We start from the raw sequence: 24,085 nt of genomic DNA, 5'->3' as shown, positions 1-24,085 counted from the left end.
CTTGAGTCTTTTTCGGAGATACAGTCGGAAAAATTTTTCCTCGTTAGTGATTTTGGAGAAAAGTCTGAGAAATTTTTCACACATGTCTCCGCCTAAGTCAATTTCGGAGAAATTCGGAGTAATCACGGAAAAATTGAGAAAAGGTGTATAAAAAATATAAATGAAAAAGTTCATCAAAATATTTATAGATGCTCGAACGCAAAGTGTGTTTTACGATCCGGACTCCTAACATATTCTAATCCACAAAAAAGAAATCCTTAACATATTCGAGTAATTGTTCATTCCCTCTTTCGATTGATGTTTGACCTTCTCCTGACGAAGTTATGCTACTTGTGTCAACCTCAAAGAAAGATATAAAAAATGTCAGTTGACATGTTTCATTGAGTGATTGGTGATAATACTTTGCAAAAAATAAGGATATATGTTCACATTCATGATACATGTTTACACGTTTTTTTTATTTTCATAATATATTTTTATTAAAAAAATAAGAGAAACATGAAAACATATATTATGAATTTTTAAAACAATTTACAAATAAAAAAACTAAACTCAATATAAATGAAATTTTTATTTTAAAAAAATTAAAATAAAATATATGTTTAGGTTAACAAAGGTATATTTTACTTTGTTTTTTTTTTTTTTGATTTCTTTCATATTATCAACAACTAAATTATATCAAATCTACAAATTTTCGTGCATTCGCAAGCAAATAAAATATCGGTAACAAAATAAAAAAAACAATAACCACAAAACTATTATTTGTTTATTAATAATTTTATTAAATAATAATTCTGATTCTTTAAAATAAATATACCTGATGTTATCCGACAGGACATTTCATATACATAAATATATCAGATGTTTATATCTTTCACGATGTCTATATATGTAAATATGTTGAACTATTTAATTGTCCTAAATTCACCTTATTTAATTATATGAAAATATACATATTTTTTTTTTTTCTGTTCAAAGAAATGAAAGATATAACTTGAGCGTTGGATGCTGGTTTTTTTTAAATCAGGTTTATATATGTCGGAAAATTGACGGTTTTAAAATGGGTGGGTGGGTCAACTCCGGTGGTCTTCGAAGATCGGCTACCATCTTGCTCTGATACAAACACATAGCATTTATTTTATTTATTTTTTTTCTTTTTCTCATCGTTCTTATTTATTGATTATATTTAAACCTGAATTTCATTAATGTATTTGTATATAAAAATTACATTCCAATTTTATATATATTTTTGATATTTTTATATATATTTATATTATTTTTTTTTATGTAACATATAGTATATATTTTGGATATTCAAAAAATAATTTGTCTTGTGTTTGAATGTATATAAGAGAAGTATAGTTATAGTTGGAAGCTGCCAACAAGCTACACACTTCTGACTTAGCCAGAATGAATAAATTACCTTTCTATATGAAAAAGTCGTTTGTATTTACCGAGGTGTAGATATAATATATATACATATGTACATTCAATCGTACATATGTAGTGTTAGAGGTAGTTTCTCAGGATAAAGCATCAGTGAATTTTTTAGGCTTACTCAAAGAATACACTGCGAATATATTGAGCAACAAAAAATAAAAAAAAAAACATCACAGCTACTTGAAAGAAAAATCCTCAGTGTGGAAAAATTTTCTTGTGCTTGAATAAAAGTATTTTAAATTGAGGAAAATTTGTTTGGAATATAATAAAATGAATTTTTCGTGTTTAAAAATATTTTTTTTTTTTACATTAAATTCACTGGAAAACGCTGACCAATATATTAGTAATGAATATTAGTTTTAATTAGGTAAAAATTAATGACTACAGTGCAATTCTAAGATTTAATTATTGATAAATTTTTGTTAATTAATTTGGTTGATTAATTATGATGAGTATTTTACTGGTTTAACATGAAAGTGGACAAGTAAGCCAACAATAAAACTTTAATTTCATTAGTAAGAAATTCATGTTAAATAAGATCTTGCACAAAGTAAAAAATTGAATTGTTGGGAATGAATTAATTTATAAATACTATTGAATTGTTATTAATTTGAAAGTATTTTTGTCATATTATTACTTCCAACGATTACAAAGGTCAAAGACAGTTGATGAACTGCCAAAGTGATTTAACTCTTTCAACAATTTCTGACAGATAAAATACGATTTTCTTTCGTAAGTTCATTAACAGACAGTTTTGTATCGAAAAAAGTTCAGTTTTGTCTACATCTTTAGTCCTGTTTTATTTTTAAATTAAAATATCAAACTAAGAATCTGTGAATGTTTTTTTTATTTCAATAAAAATTTTCCTGTTGAAGAGAATACATGTCAAAAATAGTTTAAAGATTTAATATAAAAATAAATAATGTACTCAGTCTCGAAAAATAAAAAGAAAATCTACCTTTCAAAAAAAAAAAAGTTTTATAAAGATCCACCGATTTAACACTTGTCTCATATGAAGTATCGTAATTTTACAACTAGTTGGCGCCACCATACGACACACACAGTCAACACGTTATGAAAAATTCTCAAAAGCATATTTGCAAAAAAAATAAAACACCGCAAGCTTTATTTCACTCGTTTAACTTCAATTTCAATAAACTTAAAGTCCAATTAATCATAAAAACAAAAAAAAGAAATTCAAATAAAAAAAAAAGACATTCACTTTTCATTTGTAATCTTAAAAAAAAAAAAAACCACAACAATACATCACCCTCATAACAGAATAACAAACTTACAAATATAGATGTACATCCACATAATAAAATCCAGAAAAAAAAAAACTATATTAACAAAGAATAGAAGGAAAAAAAAAAATAGAAAGTTAATTCACTTGAAACGCCGTAATACACTTGACTTTGGCTAGGTTAAATGAAGCTGTATACTCAAAAATATATAGTCACACTTGGAAGTTGATGAGATTTCAACACGCGACGTCTTATTTTCCTTTTTTTTTTTTAACCTGTCTAAAAAGTATACATAGTCTCGAATGAGACAGACATTCGGCAAGGTAGAAAAAAAAAAAAAAAAAAAATATACTAGCAGGGGAGGGAAAAGAATAAGGTTCGTTGTGAAAACGTGAAAAGTGAGTCTGAAGATAAGAGGCAAAAGAAAAAAAAAAAAAAAATGCACCAAGTGCTTATACGTTGAAAAGGGGTGAATGATTGAGGGGCAAAGGGGGAGACAGAGAGAGAGAAGGAGGTTAAAAAATATTATAGAGAAAGATGTACATAAGAGATGAGTCAAAAGTAATAAAAGAATGAGAATAAGAAAAATATACTCTTATAAATGTATGGTGAAGCAGTCGACGGTCCGTCCGTATCGATCTGTGGTAGATTGACACGTGTCATGGCCGCTTCAGGGTCTTTCTCGGTGTCCGGGAGGATATCGGAATAGTTCCAGCGGAACAACAAGAAGCCATGAGAGAAAGAAAGACAGAGAAAGTAATAGAAGAGTGACAGAGGACGAATGAAAAGGAGTAGTACCAATGGGTGGGTGGGTGGGAGAGAAGGAGGAAGAGGGTTTGAGGGTGGTTGCTTGAATTGGCAAAGAGACGTGAGCAGGGCGAGGCGCAGTGTATATGCTATGAGTTTGATGGCATATACAAAGAGAAAGAGAAAGAAAATAGTTGGTTAGGTACAAGAGAGAAAATAGTATAGTATTGGGCGTTGAAGGGAGGAAGGGAATGAGGAAAGAGGGGGGGGGGAAGGATGAAGAGTATAAAAGGGAGAAGAAGGGTGGTGGGTTTTGGGACATTAAGGTGCGTAATAGCCAGCGGGTCGAGCGCGCACCGCGGCATCGATTAGACAGAGGCTTGCTCACCCTCTTTTGTAGATGCAACCACTGTTTTACCTCTTCACTTCTCCTCATCTACTTTTGTACTATAGTCACTACTATATTTCTCTTTCTCATTCTCTATATATTTTGTATTATCTTCCTTTTCTCCTGATTTCCTCACTAAAATTTTCTCTCTTCTTCACTATATGTATTCTCTCGCATGTCTTTTCCTATCCTGCAAGCTTCGCCTGCCGATTTTACCTCTTTCCCTCGAACAAAGCACAACTGTATGAGAGAAAGGGCACACACAAGGGAGAAAAAATAGTACGTGCTCTACATACACTCATCCAAGTGGAAAGCTGCTGGTACACATCAAGCTGTCCTGCTGTGTGCCTTAGTTGCTAGCTCCATGTCTGTATAATCTTTTTTTTTTTTTTTTTCTCACTTATGCTTCTCTTATTATTTACCTATATACATGTATTCCACTATTATCTGTATTGCCTGTATCGAAAAAATAAATAAATATATATATCTACTACTGTCTACTGTACCCGGCAATGTATTAAATGATATTGGGATGAATGTGTGTGTGCGTGTGTCTGCTTAGGGGATGTTTTGGTTATATATACAATATACATTTATACTTTAACTCAACAATGTATTGAGAAATATATATGTATATACGCGTTTTCGTATCCAGACAACATCGTCGTCTAACGTCGTTATAAACATTAACCGACCGGCTCAATATTCCCCCGGACCTTGCGGCAACTCTAAACCCAACATGTCCATTCTGATTCAACGAGTCTGGCTTTACTTGTCTTCCATCTATTCTATCTATATAGCTATATAATACTACTTGGTAAACTTGTAAGTATTGTGTATATACTCGGACAGTTGTGGGCATTTTTTTATTTCGAAAGTAGTATTTTCTGGGTTTTTTTTTTTCGTCAATGATATTATTTTATTTTTTATGCTTATATTATGGATTTCGTTCAGTTTTTTTTTTTTTTTTGGCTCTTTGGGTATATGGATGTTGTTTAAAGCATGCTTAAGTACTGTCGAATATATTAATTTTTAAATTAATTAATAAATGATGTTATAAATTTCAATAATTTTTTTTTATTTTGATTATAATCAAAATATATGGGTAGAATATAAAAATGTAACAAATTGTGGGTGCGGCAGATAAGAAATGTAAGGAAAAAAAAAAAAGGGAATCACAAGGTTTACTTAAAATTTTTTTGCTGATCTTTTGAATTTTAATATAGGCGTTTATTTGATTTTTTAAAACTCCCTTGAATGTTATAATACACACTGGTGTGAAATTTTGTTGTTTTCACAAGTTTGGATTTATAAAGTGAGCTGAATATTTTGTCCGTTTGGAATCCTTCGATTTCACTAGATGACTCCCAAAAGATTCTCTTTTTTTTTAAATGTGTATTGTCTATACCATTTATTTTTAAATTGTCATATGAATGGTCAGTATACAATGATATATCTGCAGTTGATATAACTCGAAAAGTCATAATAATATTTGAATGTAAAAAAAAGTAGTTCAACTTTTAATGAGACTTATTTAAATATAACTCTCAAAATTATATTATCTATTTTATTGATCATTAATTAATTTCGAAATCACTGATAAAAAAAAAGCTTCTATGACTCAAAAAAGAAATTTCTTCGTTTGAAAAAAAATATAAAAAGATTCATAGACATTCATTTGAAATAAATTGAGAATGATTATTAATTTTAATTAATTTTTTTTTTCAATGAATGATTTTTTTTAAGTTTGAATAACAAAAATTATATTCATTAAATTAATTTTCCTCATGTTTATTTGAATAAAAAACTATGAAAATAATATATTTCTCTGTTTTAAATTTACCATTAAAATAAAAAGGAGTAAAAAAAGATTCTTAAAATTATAAATAAAAAGATTTTTAGTTTGAGAAACTTTTTCGCAGGGTATGCAGAGCTTTTTGATATTTTTTTGTTTTTTCATGATTTTGATTTTCATCAATTTATAAATAAAGATGCTAGTATAGTGATTTATGTCTAATTAAATTCCTCTTACTCATTATTATTGTTATTACAAAAATAATAACAAACGAAAAAAAAAAAAAAAACGAAAAAAAAAATAGGCAATCGCTCAATCATCTCTTCCGCCAGATTAACGACTCTGATGATGATTAGACATGTCAACTTGCTGATACAACATTTAATTATTTATCAAACAACTTTATGTCAAGACAGTGTAAATATCAACCTTATTTTTTTCCTCAAACATTTCTTCTTATTCAATTTTTTTGTCAGCCACTTTTTTTTATTTTGACATTTCCATCATCGTAAGCCATAAACTTCCCAACCAAATTTCATACCTAAAAACTATACAACATATAAAATTGAAAAATTTACGTGGACTAATGTTCAACAAGTTACAAAGCCACCTACTTTTTTTTTCACACAAAAATATAAGTACTCAAACAACCAGCTCACTACATACCCTCAACAATTTTTAAAATCAAAATAAATTCTTTTCTCTTCTAAATTTTGAAATTCAATAATTGTTCATCTGATTTTTTTTTCATTCAACATCCTGGTGGCAGGTGTGTAATATCAATTGTTATCTTTATCTTAAGAATTCATCAAAATCATGGAATTATATAGGATTATATTACAATTATTTTCCGATCATCGATCAAATTTTCCGGGCATGTGTTCGATCACTTAACCGCATCCAACAATAATACAATATTATGACAAAAAAAAATTCATAGAAATAAATTATTGCAATATAAATAAACCTAATTAATTTACAAATTAAAACAAATAAATATTAACAAGTTATTTAAAATATAAATATATTTATTTTGTTTATTTTAATCGAGTTTAAAAAGGGAGCCAGTGACGCTTACAAACATATATATAAAGTTGGTTTTCGAATCGACGTAAAGGGTGAGGAAAACACACCGAGCAAAAACCGAATAGATGGTGAGGAGTCAGTGGGTGAAAGGAGTGGAGGTAGAAAGATATAAAAGGGGGGTAGCCCCAGGACTGGGAGAGAAGTGTCGTCGTCCGAATAACGGCCAGGCGACATCGACCGATCTTCGCGCACCTCTTCTTCCCTCTCACTAATACATACTCTTTTTCTTCTACCCCTCATTGTATATATACAATTTTACCCTATCTATATATTGTTCTATCTTTATCATGCTTTTCACATTGACTCTCATCTCTCTTATCCTTTTTCTCTCTTTCGTATGTATATATATACACGAAGCGTCAACTTGTTTCCCCTGCTATATTCCGCGAATATTGAGTTCAATTTGCCTGTTACTCGACGACGACCAACCAGCACAGCCTCTAATGCGATTGTCCTTGGCATTTTGTTTCTGCATGTTTGTTTCTGTCTTTTATGTGTCTCTCCTTTCCTCTCTCTTTCTCTCCTCTTTATTTTAATTTTTTTTTTTTTTTTTTGTCCTCTTGTGATTCTTCAGTAACTCCAACTCCTCCTTCTCTTATTCGTCCACCCACTATGTCGATTTTTTTTTTATATTTGTTTATTTTTTTTTTTTTTTGACTTAATCCCAGGCAATGTTCTCTTTTATAATATAAGGAACAATTTTCGTATGTGAATGCAATATGATATCGAAATAACAAAAGGGATCAAACAAATTATGTGACACAAAGATTAAAAAGAAAATATACCTATATAAGCAGTCAATATTGTGAATGACATGTATGTTTTATTTATTTATTTTTTTCTTTTCTTAATAATAAATTTTGTCTGGATGGTTAATTGAAAAAAATGTTCTATTTTTTCTTTCGGTTTTTTTTTTTTCATTATTAATTAATAATTAAAGTTGAAACGGGATGTGAATCCTCAGTTGAGTTATTATAATTGATTGAGACATATTCAGTTCACATTAAATATTGATCGTGTCAATTTTTATATTCTTTAAATATATTGCTCTGAAAGAGTACCAGACAATCGTTTTTTTTTTTTTTAGAAATATATGTATTTAAATTATATATAAAAGAATCAAAAGTTTGTAATGTATATTTTATTTTTCTTCAGCAATATAGTGATGGACAATTATGAGGATGATGATGACACACATTATTGTATCAAGTGTCATTTGACATTAAGTGGATTGGAAAATTACATAAGACATAGACAAACAGATTGTCGTACAATTGATACAAAAAATGACATAACAAGTGAATCATCAATAACAACAGAATTATCAGAATTATCAGCAAATTTTTTTTTTAATTCATTACAATTACAAATGTGTACAAAAACAAAAACAACATGTGATAATCGTATGACTAATGAATTAGATAAAAAATTAATAAATAAAAATGATGATAAACGTGGTAATAAAAAACAACAAAAAAAATATAATGATGATATGACAAGTGATACATTACAATCAGTTGTTAATGATTTAGAAGATTTAAGTGATCATATTGCTATTCCATCACTTGTTGGATTTCCTGATATTGTTAATTTTAATGATACTAATAAAACAACAACAATAACAACTACAACAACAACAACATCATCAACAGTATCATCAAAATTTGTACCATCAACATCATTAAAAACAAATGATAAAAAACGTAATGATGATCATCGTGGTTGGCTTGATGATACATTTGAAGATATTGATGTTAATAAAGAACCAATTAAAGTAAATTTTAATAGCTATGATACTGATGAAGATGATGATAGTGATGAGGAAACTAGTGATGAAGATGATGATGATCAAGATACTTATTCAGATAGTGATGAACAAGATGAACAAGATGAACAAGAATATTCACAACAAAGACATACTGGTGGTAAATGGAAACCAGGTCAGTTACTTCATCATATAACAACAACAAATGATGATGATGATACTGAGGATTATCGTCCTGACAGTCCACCTTCACATACAGGAGGAAAATGGAAACCAAGTGAGGTAAAATAATTTAATAATCAATAATATTTTGTATAAAATATTTGTGTCTTTTCTTCACTTAGAATTGTTTAGGAAATTTTAATATTTTCAGTAGATAAAAGTATGTATGATCAGACATTAACAGGTAGAATTTTTCAATTTAATTTTTTGTTGTAAGTCCATGAAAATGGGAAGCTATTAGTGTTATAAATTTTAATAATTGACCTTAAACAATACCAATAAATAATCTATAACTAAAATAAAAAATAACCATCTGTAAATATCCAAGAAAAATTAGTAAATAATTTTTTTTTTATTGTAATTTTTTAGAGTTAATTTTTGGAGTTTATTTTTTAAAAAAGTCTGCATATCCAACGACTTTATGAATAAAAAAAAATGAGTAAAAAATGTCTATATGTAAACGTTGGATCCAATTATTAATTATTTTTTTTATCTTGACTTGTTATATACTGATTTTATAAAAACAATAAATAATTCATAAAAAATTAAATTACTCAAATTATTGGTAAATATTTACATCTGACGTTATTCTGAGACTAAAACATGATCATCAATTCAATTGTAAATAAAAAAAAAAAATAAATAAATGTATATTCAAGTTGAATATCGCGCGACTTTGTAATTAAAGGATCGCGTGACATACAGTCGTTAAGCTAACTCGACTAATTGTCGTTCTTGGTTTATTTGTGTGTGGGGTTTGATTTAATATATATATGTTGATACAAATATACATTAAATTCAATGTAAAAGCATACTTAATTTTGTGCTTATTGTTTTTAACAGAAAATCGAAGAAGATGATCAACAACATGATCAAGATGACGATGAAGATGAAGACGATGACGACAGAGAAAATGAAAAAAATGAAATTGAACAAGAACAACAACAGCATGAATTAGAAAATGATAATTATGATGATGAAGAAGACGACGATGAAGATGACGATGATGACGAGTATAAAAATCCATTAATATCAAAGAACCAATTACCACCACCAGGTCATACACGTGGTAAATGGATTCCTGGTACTTCAATTGGACCGACGGAAACTAATATCACTGATAATGGTTATTGGTGCAGTCCTTGTGGTCGTAAACTTGCATCAAAATTACTTTATAATCGTCATTTACGTTCTGATCTTCATACACGTCGTAGTATACAAGAAATTGAGGGTGATATTAAATTACCAAAATCAGTTGGTACACTATTACAAAGTAAACGTCGTAGTAAACGACAACAATTACTTGAAATTGTAATTATAAATATTTTTATATATTATCATAATTATTAAATACAATTGTTATTTATTTAAATCATTATTTTTATTTAGAAAAATGAAGCTGAAAAGAATGAGAATATTATTGATAAACAAACAAAGAAAAAAAGACAACGTGATAAAATAGTACTTCATTGTGAAATATGCCATGCTCGTGTACGTCGCCCGCAGCTTGGTAAACACCTGCTGTCGCACTATCATTGTCGTATTGCTGGATTAAATCCTTGTAGTCAAAAAGCACAAAATTTTATCTTAGAAAACATGAATTACGTTGTTCGACAGTGTCCATTTCAATGTTCAAGCTGTCGTTTTTATTGCAACACTGAGGATACATTTTTACTTCATTGGCGTTCAAAGCTTCATTGTAATTCTCAAGATGACGTAAGTATATTTTTAGCATATAAATAATAGCATAGTTTTTATAAATTAATTGGTTGCAATCTAGGATGACTATCATTACTTGTGTGCTTGCTGTAATTTTTGGTGCGAGACAAATGAATTGATGGAAAAACATATGATTAGTATAGAACATCGTAATGCTGTTATAATGATAAATGGTTCAGTACCAATTGTCATTGGTAAACAACGTATTTTATCATGTGATACATGTTATCGTCGTTTTCGTTATAATTTTCAACTTCGTATTCATGCTAAAGATACTGGTCATTTTGTTAGTACAACAGCAAGTGATGATTATCAACAAATAATAACATGCAATATATGCTGTCAAATATTTCGTTCACAAATTGCACTTCAACGACATCAATTATCATTACATAACATTAATAACTCAACTGATGATAAAATAACAAAACCATATTTTTGTTCATTTTGTTCGTTAAATTTTGAAACTTCACAAGATGCTATTATACATCGAAGAACACCAGCACATAAACAAATTGTTAAAGAACATAAATTACCAACAAAAGAATTATTACAAAAAACATGTAAACATTGTAACAATGTTTTGGAAAATTTAAAAACTTATAAACGTCATTTGCTTCAGTATCATCGTGATTTTTGTCACAGGTAATGTTTTATTTAAAAAAAAAAAATATTAATAATAATTAAACTATGATTTTTTTATTTTTTATTTATTGATTAAACATTAGTTAATTTAATTTTAATTACTTTTTTTAGTTGTCCAAGATGTGGAATGGTTTTTGCATTACACCAAGAAATAACAAAACATACAAAAAATTTTGAATGTCAAGAAAATTTAAAGCAATCAGAATATCTTGATAATAATGATAAAAAATGGAAATGTAACAGTTGTTCATTTTCTGTAAATTCACATTCAGAATATCTGTTTCATCAAGCACTTCATGGTGGGATAATTCAGACAACTACACAACAGCCATCATCAAGTAAAATAATTGGTAAATATTGTTGTCCAGTTTGTGATAAATTATTACCAAAAGAGTCATTGAGAAATCATATACGTACACATACTGGTGAAAAGCCATTTACTTGTCAAAAATGTTATCAATCATTTGTCATGCGATCAACATTTAATGCTCATAATAAAATTTGCCAAGTGATAAATTTAATTAACAAAGAAGACAGCAAAGAACGTCAAAGAAATTACATTTGTTCCGAGTGCAGTGCAGCTTTTTATACCAAGTAAGTGTTTTTCTATTTTTTTTTTTTCAAATAGAAATGATTTTTTTATTTTGTCAATTCAACAAGTATATTAAAATAAAATAATACACATTGCTATAGAAGATAATAAAAGTGTTTTTCATCAAAATAGTAAACAGGCCGAATCATTAGAATAAAAATATAAAATTTCTTTAAGTATATTAACAACTTGTGTGTTAGCTAGACATAATAACAGCTTGTATAATGTCACAGGTCATTTTAGTATTTTAACGATCTACAAAATTATATATCCCGTTTAAACTCATCTCTTCGTTTTAGTATTATATGCATATAAGATTTAGAGCATCTTACACGACAGCTATAAACCAAATGTTAACACCTCAAGCTATTTCACTTGGTTTTATTCGCTTTATAATTTATGGCAATGTGTGTGAGAAAAGAATTGATTTTTTTTTCCTTTTTGTTTTAATATATACATTGAGAGTATATTTAAGAGATAAATTTCATCATTAAAAGAAGAGTATTAACTCTTTGAAATTCAACATTTTACAATTGTTAAAATAGGACAAAATTTAACAATTTAATTAAACATTGAAATTTGACTCTTAAAAGATGTTAAAAACAATCAACATTAAATTTTTTTCCTCTCTCATCATCAATCCATAACTTGTATAAAATTTTGAATTAATTTATAAATACATGTACATATTTGTGGTAGTAAAAAAGTGTCAAGTTAAAAACACGTTAGCAAGGTAGTTCGTTAGTCTCAAGATAAAGCACAAAAAAAATTAAACTAAACATTAAAAACAATATATAAAAAGAGCAATGATGATGATGAAGACGAAGAAGAAGCATAAATATATAAAAAAAAAAATAAATAAAATAACGAAAACAACAACAACAAAGAAAAAGATGGTGGTAATACAGTATAGTGATTTTGGATACATACTGTAGAATCCATGGGGGTGGTAACGTAGAAGGGGATCCGAGGTAATTACGCGCAACGGTCAGCTCCTGTGTACCCGATCTCTTCGTCCCCCAATTCTGAGAATACAAGGCCAGTGCCAGGATATATGCGCATATTCAAGATAGTATGTTTGTTACATACGTGAAAGCTACTGATCGCGACTTTGTCTCTTGATTTTTTTTTTCCTTTATTTCAAAACGTTTCATCTTTCCTTTTTTCTTTTTATTTTTTTATCTTTCGCTCTGTATTTTTTTTTGTCTCTCTCTCTTTTTTTCTCTGTCTTTTCTCTCATTTATACCATCAACAACATTCTCTACTCTTGAGAATCATCCAGAAGTGAGCAAGTGAATATCCATTACATAGATGTGCACAAAAATTCAGCAAAAGAATCACCTCAATGTCCTTATGTATCTATATATATATTTTATCCAACCACTGTGTTTTGTTGCTCCACCTCTGTATACCGGTACGTGCGTTCCCTTGAGGTATTTTACATATATGGACCGCGATGTAGTACGCGCACGTATATCTTTTATCTTTTCGTTTGTCCAGTATAATGGCGCTCTTATACTTCTCAACAACCACGTACGCCTTCTTCGAGGCTTAACCAGAGAGCTTCACGTTAATACGAAAAAGATAGGCATACTCGGTGATATTCGTGCACCCTTTTATGTTTATAATAACACTAAATGTATATATGCATTTTTTTTTTTTTTTTTCATATCAATTATAATGGCTGATAAATATGACTGTATATAAAGTCTTAATTACTGCAGCAAAATTGATTTATACTTAACGGTTTATATAATTCATGTATGGTTTTTTTTTTTATTCACTTTTATTTTCTTATGATAAATTGACACTTGGGTCAGTGGAGAAAAAGAAAAACAATTTGATTGTTTAACTGCTTGTAATATTTTTTGATCAAGTCAAAATTAGACAAATTTTTTTTTTGTACTTATATACTCAACATACTTACTCAAAAGTTATTTAAGAATAAATTTGTCTAATTTGTTTTTTGATCAAAAAATATTACAAACAGTTAGACAATCAAAATTTTTTAATAATTAGTTCCAAATTAATATTTTAACTTTAAAATTTAATCTGAACACATTATAAGGGTATGTCATCATAATTAATTTTAAACCTCATTTACATCGATCTGCAAGCTTCGTCGAGGTGCTATTCATCGCCAGAATTAGTGACACCACGACTACAAAATGTAGTTAAAAAACACAAGTACTACACTTTATACATAACTACAATGACTATACCAACAAAATATGATGACTACACTATTTACGAAATTTTTAAAGATTTTATTGAGTTTAAGAATATTTTTTTTCACAATTCTCCACGTTAGTATTTTTCGGAGAAAAAAATTATTTCCTCATTTCTCCGTATGGGTCAACATGGGAAAAATTCGGAGTAATATTACCAAGAAATTCAAAGTAATCGCGAAAAAATTCGGAAAAATATTTTTACAAAAATTGTAGTGAAAAAAGTACAAATACTACATAACTAAACGTGACTACACCTTCACTATACGTGCTACTAAGTACTACACCATGACTACACCAATGAATAGCCCCTCGAGCTTTGTATAAGTTATAAAATATATATTTATATATAAATTAAATAGATAAAAAATAAATTTGACATATTTATTGCATAAAAAATAATATATAATAACAATTGATGTATATAATAGTGGAAATCAATGTAGCTGGTTTAGACCGACATTTATTTGTGAGCACGTTCTTCTGAACGAGGAAATCGAGGTATAGAGAAAAAAATAAAAATAAAAAAAAAAAAAAAAAAAGGGTTGGGGTAGACTGAGAATGAGTTTATAGAAAGAGGAGAGAAGAGATATATGCAGACAGTTTAGCGGTGAGAATGCGTTCTTCGCGAGGAAGGGAGTCCAGTTGTCACGTGAAATATTGCAATTCATAAAATAAAACAGAGCTCTGTGGTTGTGAATGCGCGTAGATACAGACTCTGAAACTCCATTCTATGTCCACTTGAAACTCGAAAATATCTTTCCTTTCTTTTTTTTTTTTTATTTTTTTTCATTTATTTTATTTCTCTTTTTCGCTCAAAAATACTCACTCGTTTTCACCTCTACATTTTACAATCATATACACCACTCTTTTTTTTTATTTATTTTTTTATTTTTTATAGTGTACATATCCTATACTATAACCACCTCCATTTTCGTTTTCATGCAACGTTCTGAAACACAGCCAAACCACGAACCCATTGGTCGCACGTCTACCAAATTTTTTTCATTTACATTTTCACCCAATGTTTTGCCATTTCTCTTCAATTTTGTTACTATTATATTGTGTATATCTATATATCAAACCTGACTCTCGAGATAGGTCAGAAAAGAAGTCACATATAATACAAAGAATTGTTTTTATTTTTTTTATATTTTATTTTTTTATCATCTTGGAAAAATAGTCAAAAAGACAAAGATCTCTATAACCCCTTGAAGAGCAAATTACCAGCCGACATGTTTATTGTAAATGAATCCAACTAGAAGAAGGAAGATGGTACTTGAAGAAGAAAAAAAAAAAAAAAAAAAGATAGATATATAGATAGAATCCCACACCGAGCAACATATCTCTTCTTTTTTTTTCTTTTTTCATCTTTTATCCACTCTTTCTATTTTTTTTTTATACATATATATATTTACATATATATATATTTTCAGCGAATAGCATGGCTTAAGTCTAGGGGTGTATATACCACCGATTTATGTGACTGTGTTATACGCAGATCTGCTAGCCGCTCTCTGGTACAATTAAGCTCGCGTTATAATATTGTTGTTTATATGATATAAACGCCACGACAGCAAGGCGTTAAAACTACCCTTCTCGAAAATACTGTATATATATTTACCGCACATCATATTCAAATACACACACATATACACAAAGCAGTTGACTGTCTTTTAATGCTCAGAGAGCAAAAAGGGAATTATAAAAATACACATCACGCGTATGCGGATTAGGTATAACTCGTGAACTTTTTCAAGTAAATAATCACTATTTATTTTTTTTTTAAAATTACTGTATTTACAGTACATGATATAATTTAAGGTTCTAGAATTAAATTTACAATATTTTTTATGAGATCAAACTTGACCTTTATTAATGAGCAATTCATCAGCGAATCAAGAACTTGCTAACCAGCTTGAGTAGGGCCTGAACACTAAGGACATGAACTAGCTTGTGCCTGGACTATCAAGGTATGTGTCAAGCCTGATAAAAACAACTGACACAAGCTTGACAAGAGTCAGGGCTAACGAGGATTCGTGTATACACACTCTTGACGTGCCTGAGAATCCTTACTTGGGCACTTCATCGACTTTTTCTCGCACTCTTTTCCCCTAATATCTTCCTGACGCGGCAGTCTTTAATTCACCCTCAATTTTTCTCTTCTTTTTTTTATTTTTACATTCTCTGTCTCTGTGTGGGTATATTGTATATATGTGTAGAGATTAAGTCAGACTAAAAATAGAACATTATCTATACAAGCTTTTTGATTGGTCTTTGCTAATTCAAACACATCCAGACTTGGTCACGTATTATTTTTGATATGATACTGTCGCTGAGCTTGCAGAACATGCAATACCACAGAATGACAATTTTTTTTAATTATTATATTTTATAATTTATAGAGATACTTTTTTCTTTTTTTATAATATTATTTAATTGAAATTAATTAGTATTATTGTAAGTGAATTTTAGCTTACAAAAAGTGAAAAATTTTTGAGACTAAATTTATATTGCAGAATTGAATAACACAAGAAAAAAAAAAAAGCTCAATTATTAGAAATGAATCCTCAAAATATTAACAAATATAAATCATTTAACAATTTTTTAAATGAAAAAAAAAAAATACTTTCTGTTGAAAATATATTTTTTCGAATGAAAAAAAAAATAACACGTTAATTTTTTTTTTCTTTTAAATAATTAAATTATCATTTTTAATGTGTATATATTTACGATAAAAATAAATGGCTATTAAAAACCAGAATTCAACATTTTGATTAAGAATAAAATACATCTAAAAATAAAATAGAATAATAAACCAAAAAAAAAAAAAAAACCCAGACAAAAATTAATGTCAATTTTTAAAACTAGAATAATTAAACATTGTTAGTCAAAAATTAGCATCGATTTAATATAAATTTTAAAATCAACTCTCTCTTAAATTTATCAATCCGTTGATTAATCAAATAAACTGAATCTCCTGATACCATTCACCTCGACAAGTAATATAATTATCCCAGCCAACTATTACTTTCATATCGAGTCAAAAGAAAAAATCATGATTAATTCAAAGAAAATTGATTTATAGTTAAGCTAAATAATCACCATATCCAACTTGATATCCCAAACCGATAATAACAAAACAATAAAAGAAAAAAATAAATAAAAAAAATGCATGCGAATAATATATATTTCAACATCCATCTAAATTTGATTAGTATATACATATACAGTCGAATGGAATTAAATAAATTTACATCCGCATCAACAATAAATATTCGCGTTCAAGAAAATAAAGATAGTATAAAGAGTCAAGATAAAAAAAAAAAAGAGACTGTGAGAGATTGATGTAGGTTCAGGTATATATATATATATATTTTGGATAAAAGACACGAATGGACTGATGGAATAGGCTTGCTGGTTAAAACCTGGACGAAGGTGGGATTGAGTTATGACAGCATTTGCTACAGGGGGCCGGCTTGGGACTAAGCCCATATGCTGTCGTTATTCTTCTTCTTTTCATACGTATATATATATTGATACATATAGATACACACATACACAATTTTAAAAAATTTATAATATACATTTATTCTTTCTCACACTGTTATAAAATCATTCTGTGCTTGCAACAAAACTAACCAAACGTCGGCCATGCATCACCTTTGGTTCAGTCTGGGTCCTGCCTCTTTCGTTCCACCACCACCATTGCCGCCTACTTCTTCGCCATCATCAAACCGCACTCTCATATATTCATTTTATTTATATTTATTATTTTATTTATTTGTTTTTTTTTTTTTTTTCTTGTTTTGTCCAAGTTACAGAGATGAGACTGATGAAGCTCAACAATTCAAGGATGCAATATACATCCCAATATACATACATCAACTACACATCCTCAGACTCAATTCTATACCTCTCTGAAATCTTAAAAATCATCTACCAACACATACAATAATAAAACAACATTTATACACAAATTAACATTCCCATTTATAACTTTTTTATTTATATATATATTATTTCTTTATTATATATATGCGCGTGTAGATATATATATATTTTCAAAAAAAAAAAAAATAAATAAATAACAAAGATTTATATCCATATGGTTTTTTTTTTTTTTAATCATTTTTATTTAATCAAAATGAATAAAAAAAAATTGTATTTTTTTAGTCATAAATTTTTTTGTACAACGGTTATATTATTGTTCTATATATTGTTTAAGAAATATTTTTAAATAATTATATACTTAATGGATTTTCATATTATCACGTTAAATATCAATCTGTCATTTTTTTTTTTTTCGAATGGCATTGAATATGGATACATTAAAAATTATAGTTTTAAATTAAAAAAAAAAAAAAATGACGAAATCCTTAAATATATATATTTTTTATTTTTTTTAAATTCTTGTTTATGAGTACATTAATATTTACTGAGCATTAGATTAAATATAAAATGCCAAAAATGTGAGAATGATTATATATTGAATGAACAAAAATAACATTCAATAAATATACTTTTTCAATGTCATGAATTCACATTGGTGATGCTATTAAGAGGCAATCAAAGAAGTAACGGGTTGATCCATCAGAATAAGCGAAAGAAAAAAGTTAAAAAATTATACAAAAAAATAAATAAAAATAAATATATTGAGAGGATAATATTAATAAAAAAAAAAAATAAAGTTGATGAATATAGCTAGGTGATAGAGGGTTGGAATAAAGGGGGATAAAAGGGTGAATAAAGCATAGAAAATTGCTGTATATGAGGGCTCTCTTTGGACTATATCAAAGACAAAAAGAGAGAGAGAGAGAAAGAGAGAAAAAAAAGAGCCTAATGTCCGACAGGCCTCGCGATGCGAAGGACCGACCGGCCATAAATACCTCACCGCGTTCAGCCAATTAAAACAAATCATTTTAATGCGCAACCTTTTTAATTAATGCCCGCGTTCGTTCGCTCCCATCGCTTAAATATATATATATATATATATTTTTTTTTTTTTACTCTCACAATTTCTATCTCAACTTATTCAATGTGTGTGTGTGTGTGTTATATTCAAGAATCATGTACTACATGAACGCTTCAATTTTGTAACTCAAACTTTTGCCTTCAGAGCTATTTTTTTAAAAATAAGTATTTTTTTTTTGTGCAACATATATAAAATTCAGTCACGCCAATAATAAAACATTCAACGAATCATTTGGCACATGAAGTGAGTCTATTTTAATTGCTCATAATAATTAATTAATTATAAAAAAAAGTAATATTAAAAAATGATAAATAATAATTATTACCGGACAAATAGAAATGTATAATATAATGACAAGAAAATTTTTTTATTTATAAATAATTTATATGAGATAAAAAAAAATCAATTTATTGGCAAAATGGAAATGTATTTTTTTTATTTTTATATATTTATTATATATATATATTTTTGGTATGTTGAATGGTTCATTATTTCATGACTTGAATAAAATTTATATTGATTGGTTGATGAATTAATTAAATGGATATACTGAAATTAATCTCATCAAATAGTTTATCTCTTTTCTCAGATGTAGAGATGACTGATATAAATTATATATAACTGACCACATCCTGTTATTTATTTTATATTTTTTAAAAAAACTCCAATATTCAGAATTTTTTTAATTGTGTCTCATCAACATGAATTCTCAATAAATTTTAGAGAAAATTAACTCTGTGTGTGTTGATTTAATTTAATTTTTTAAAAATATAAATTTATAATTTTTCATTAAAATATTTCACAAGATATTTTTGGGTGATAATTTATCAAAATATTTAGTGAATAATGATGTTTTTTTTTTTGTTTGATTTTAGACACAGCTTGCGTCAACACATGCTTCGACATGATGGAAAAAATTACAAGTGTAAATATCCAGATTGTCCAACGTATTTACGAACTGAAAATGAGCTTAAGACACATCTGACAATTGTTCATGAGACTGATACTGTTGATAAAAAATATCAATGTAATAAGTGTTCTTACGCTGGAAAAACTAAAGCTCAATTACGAAGGTAATTTAAAATTAAAAAAAAATAATAATAAAGCTCATTGAATAATAAATGGATTTAAAAAAAAAAAAATACAATCATTTTCATCACTAAATATTATTCATCCAAGCAAAAAATAATGTAATTATCAACTGAAATTGATTATTAACTAATTAGCGATTTATTTTTTTGTTTTTTATATTTTTTTATTAGTTTTTTTTTTACACAAAGAACTTTAAATTCACTTGACTGAATCAAGACATTTTGTTAGCAGTAAATTTTTTTTTTCTCATATAAATACTAGGTATATAAATTTTTTTTTTATTTTACATTCTTAATTAAATACAAATTGAAGTATGGAATTAATAATAGAACACCTTTGGTACGGTCGAATGAGCACATCCGGAAGTTGAGTATAGCTCGTTGGACTGAAATAATTCAGATATAAAATGAAATGAAAAAATAAAAATACGTATGTGTATTTATAATCGAGATATAAATATAAAGAAAATAAAATTTAATTTCTTTTACTTATATGAGTTATTATAAGTAATAAATACTGTTATTTATATATATTGTTTTTTAATAGTGCTTTTTTCTTTTCTTTCAATTTTAGACATGAAGTTAAACATGAAGAATCAACTGATGAGGGTCAATTGAGTTGTCAGTATGAACATTGTATGTTTGTCACGAAAACAATGTCACATCTTCAAAGACATATTCGAACACACACAGGAAAAAAACCCTACAAATGTCGTCACTGTACTTATGCCAGTAATAATTTGGTAAATATGAATTGATAAATAAGTAGATAAGTTGTTGATCCTTTGATTTTTCCGCGACAAATGGTTTTAAACTACAAAAACTATTCAAATAGATCTATATTTTTTGTTGAAATTTTAATTTAACATTAAATTCAAATGTTAAATAATCAACATTAAAAAATGTCAAATTAATATTTGAGAAAAATATTGATTTAATATTTTAAAAAATAATAATTAACTTAGCTTTTTAATGAAATTTAAACATTTTCTTTTTGTTAATTCTGTAATTGAATAAAAACAAAAGAAAAATGCAAATAATATTATCGACTGTTTAATAAAATTGTTAATAAAAAAAAGAAACTGTTTTCGGAAATATTCTAGAAAATTTCAAGAAAAGTTTTTTATTAAAATTATTGATAAAAATGAGAAATGATTTCCGGAAATTTTCTAGAAAATTTCTGGAAAATTACAAGAAACTGGTTAGCTGGAAAATGATCTCATTTAAATATTTAAGACAAATGTTAATTAAACATTTAAAAATATTAAAAATTTAACATTTAGTTTTTTAATTTTGACATTTGTTATTTTTCAATTAATAATTTATAATTTTTCTTTATCATCAATACATTAAATTTACTTATTTGTGGTAGTAAAAAAATGTCAATTTATCAAGGTAGTTTGTTGGTCTCAAGAGTCTAATATAATATATCAAGATTAAGCCAAGAAAAACACAAACAAAATGATTAAAAAATTTATGACGATGAATAAAAAAAAATAAGTATTTTTGTTAAAAACAAAAAGTAAAAATCTCAGTTTAAAATATTCAAAGCAAATGTTAATTTTTGAGATGCGTTAACATTTAATTTTTAATATTTACATATTTTCAAATTGTCGGGGGGTTGTTGCACATGAAGAAAAGGAGTGTTAGAGGACTAAATAATATAAGAATTGACTTATTTCGATGTTATATACATTATACGTCTTGAATAATCGTGTCAGAGGCAGCCAAGTGATTGCTTTTGGGTGTGAGAATAGCGTGTAATCATCCGTGGTAAATCATAACGAGAGTGAACAAGTGTCCTGATGGAAGTAGCATAAAGGGGGACAGTGAAAACCAAGAGGATCAGAGAAAGAGAGACAGGAAGGAAAAAGGAAGGAAGGACGGAAGGAAGGAAGGAAGCAGGAAAGCAGGCAGGCGAATAAAAGGGAGGCACATGTAATCTGGTCGACGCACTACTGATTTTACAAAAATATACCATCAAATTTTAACAAAAAGAAACAAAAAACAAAAAGCTCTTTGTGTGTCCAGTGTCATAATCAAATTATAAATATTCAAACAATCATTAAGTATTTTCTTTTCTATGCAATTTTGAAAAATAAAATTAATTTATTAATAAAACGAGTATAGTAATTATAATACTGACTTGAAAAATTGAAAAAAAAATTTACCAAGTGATTTTTTAATCATTATTTATAAATAATATACATATTTTATTTATTTTATTTTTTTTGAATGAAGAGTCAGTGTATATATTGCTATCAGAAAGACACAGAAAGGTGCTCGTATATGCGAGAAGCATCCCAACTAAAGCATCAAAGAACATTAGCATACCGGACCGCGGGTATGACTGGACGTGCGTGTGTGGGCATTCAGTGAACACAATTAACTCGTTATCTTATCGTGGTGGCGGCGGCAAGGTCTAAACATTAAGGTGTACCTTGCTTAATTTACGCCACCAAAGTCACAAGGAGAAGGGTAAAGAGTAGGTTTATATATATACGAAGGTAGACAGGATAGACGAGCTTAAAAATATATATACAAAATAAAAAAAATTAAAATATAAAAGGGTGAGTAAATATAAAACAAAAAGAAAATATAATAACTATAGGAAAATTAAATTAAATAGAACATGAAAAAAATAAAGCTGAACAAATAAATTGTGTAGAAAATTTAAGTTTCAAAGTAACAATTTGCTCGAAATATTAAACTGAGATTTTTATATTAAATTTGCTTAACATTAAAAAATGTATAAACATGCCAAAAAATGTTGATTTGACATTTAAAAAAATTTATTTTCTTTAATTTTTTGAATTTTAAAAATTAAACTAAATGTTGAATTAAAATTCAAACAAAAAATCCAGACCTACTTTAAGATTCAAATGAGTTTAATTTTACTTTTTTTTTTTTTTTTTTTATGATTACGTAGACTACATTTTTATTTTTTTTTTTTTCATTTTCCTTGAAAATGTTTTTTCTTTCGATTTATATTCACATGATGATTTGGATTATTCACGAACCATATCAAAGTACTACAATTCTCTTTTTTTTTCTATTTTTAAACATTTTTTTTTTTTTATTTCTTCATACCCTATTTCTCAAGATTAAAAAATTAAAAAGTAAAAAAGATAAATAAAATTAATTAATTAATTTGCGTCAATATATAATAATGGTAAAATGAGAAAAGAGGTTTTGTAAATTTATAAGATTTAAACACGAGAAATAAAATTTGATGGTAAAGGCTTCTTGGCCATCAACGGTTCGTATAAGTGCCTTCAGAGTAAAAATATATTTACAACAACGAGTAGTCGGCTACTTAGCTTCCCATAAAGGAAAAAAATATATTTTACAAAATTGCATTTAACTTGTAATATTTCTCAGCAAATTTAATCAATAAAAAATTCTCACACACAGATATACACCCAACGACAATAATCATATATTAAATTAATAGTTATAATTATTTCCATATATACTTATCAAATACAATTAACATAAATTAATTTTTTTTTTAAATATATATTTTTAATTACAGGAAAATCTACGAAAACACATATTATCAACAAAACTTCATCCTGGAAAAATGATATACGAGTGTGACACATGTCATAAAAATAATACCGCAAATTTTTTTTGTACAAATTTTTCAAAAAATTTACGTTCACATCTTGTTGAATCACATCCACAAGAATTTCCAACGCCAGATCATGCCTCAAGATATGTATCAAGTTTATTTGATGATAAAAATTAATATTATTAATAATTATAATATAATCATCAAATTAACAACATAATAATAAAAATAAACTGTAAAAATATTTTTTTCCATCAATTTATAATAAACAAATAAATATATATTTTTGTTTTACTGTAAAAGGATAATTATTTGTTGCTTTTATTTGATAAAATTATATGACAAGGTCATGGTATTATTTTTTATAACAAGTATGTGTTGAAGGTCAAACTCACTGGGTATATCGTTTTCAGACCTGTCTGGTCTGATAGGTGTCGCAAGTATTTATTTTTCTCATCCTCTTGTCCTCTTATATACCTTCTTCAATCTCAATGCAAAAATTAAAACGAGACAAGTATATATATATAGTTAAAAAAAAAATCGTTGAATGGTTTGAGTGTGAAGGATAATTTAT

At 27.3% G+C, this 24,085-nt stretch overlaps 1 protein-coding gene across 1 annotated transcript in view; it reads left to right on the top strand.

Moving 5' to 3' along the window:
* The window catches only part of LOC122853939 (zinc finger protein 420), a 29,645-nt gene extending 5,957 nt beyond the window's left edge, over nucleotides 1-23,688 (top strand). Inside the window, exons 2-9 of the mRNA XM_044154349.1 lie at nucleotides 7,856-8,747; nucleotides 9,636-9,998; nucleotides 10,077-10,403; nucleotides 10,468-11,051; nucleotides 11,163-11,645; nucleotides 19,722-19,919; nucleotides 20,512-20,680; nucleotides 23,473-23,688. Of these exons, the coding sequence (XP_044010284.1) occupies nucleotides 7,866-8,747; nucleotides 9,636-9,998; nucleotides 10,077-10,403; nucleotides 10,468-11,051; nucleotides 11,163-11,645; nucleotides 19,722-19,919; nucleotides 20,512-20,680; nucleotides 23,473-23,688 (3,222 nt within the window). The 5' untranslated portion in view covers nucleotides 7,856-7,865. The remainder of the gene's footprint in view (nucleotides 1-7,855; nucleotides 8,748-9,635; nucleotides 9,999-10,076; nucleotides 10,404-10,467; nucleotides 11,052-11,162; nucleotides 11,646-19,721; nucleotides 19,920-20,511; nucleotides 20,681-23,472) is intronic.
* Nucleotides 23,689-24,085: the final 397 nt, after the last annotated feature.

Source organism: Aphidius gifuensis, linkage group LG4, assembly GCF_014905175.1.
Source record: "Aphidius gifuensis isolate YNYX2018 linkage group LG4, ASM1490517v1, whole genome shotgun sequence".
NCBI lineage: Eukaryota > Metazoa > Arthropoda > Insecta > Hymenoptera > Braconidae > Aphidius > Aphidius gifuensis.
The sequence above is the reverse complement of the archived record's forward strand: the minus strand, read 5'-3'. Positions and strand labels throughout refer to the sequence as shown.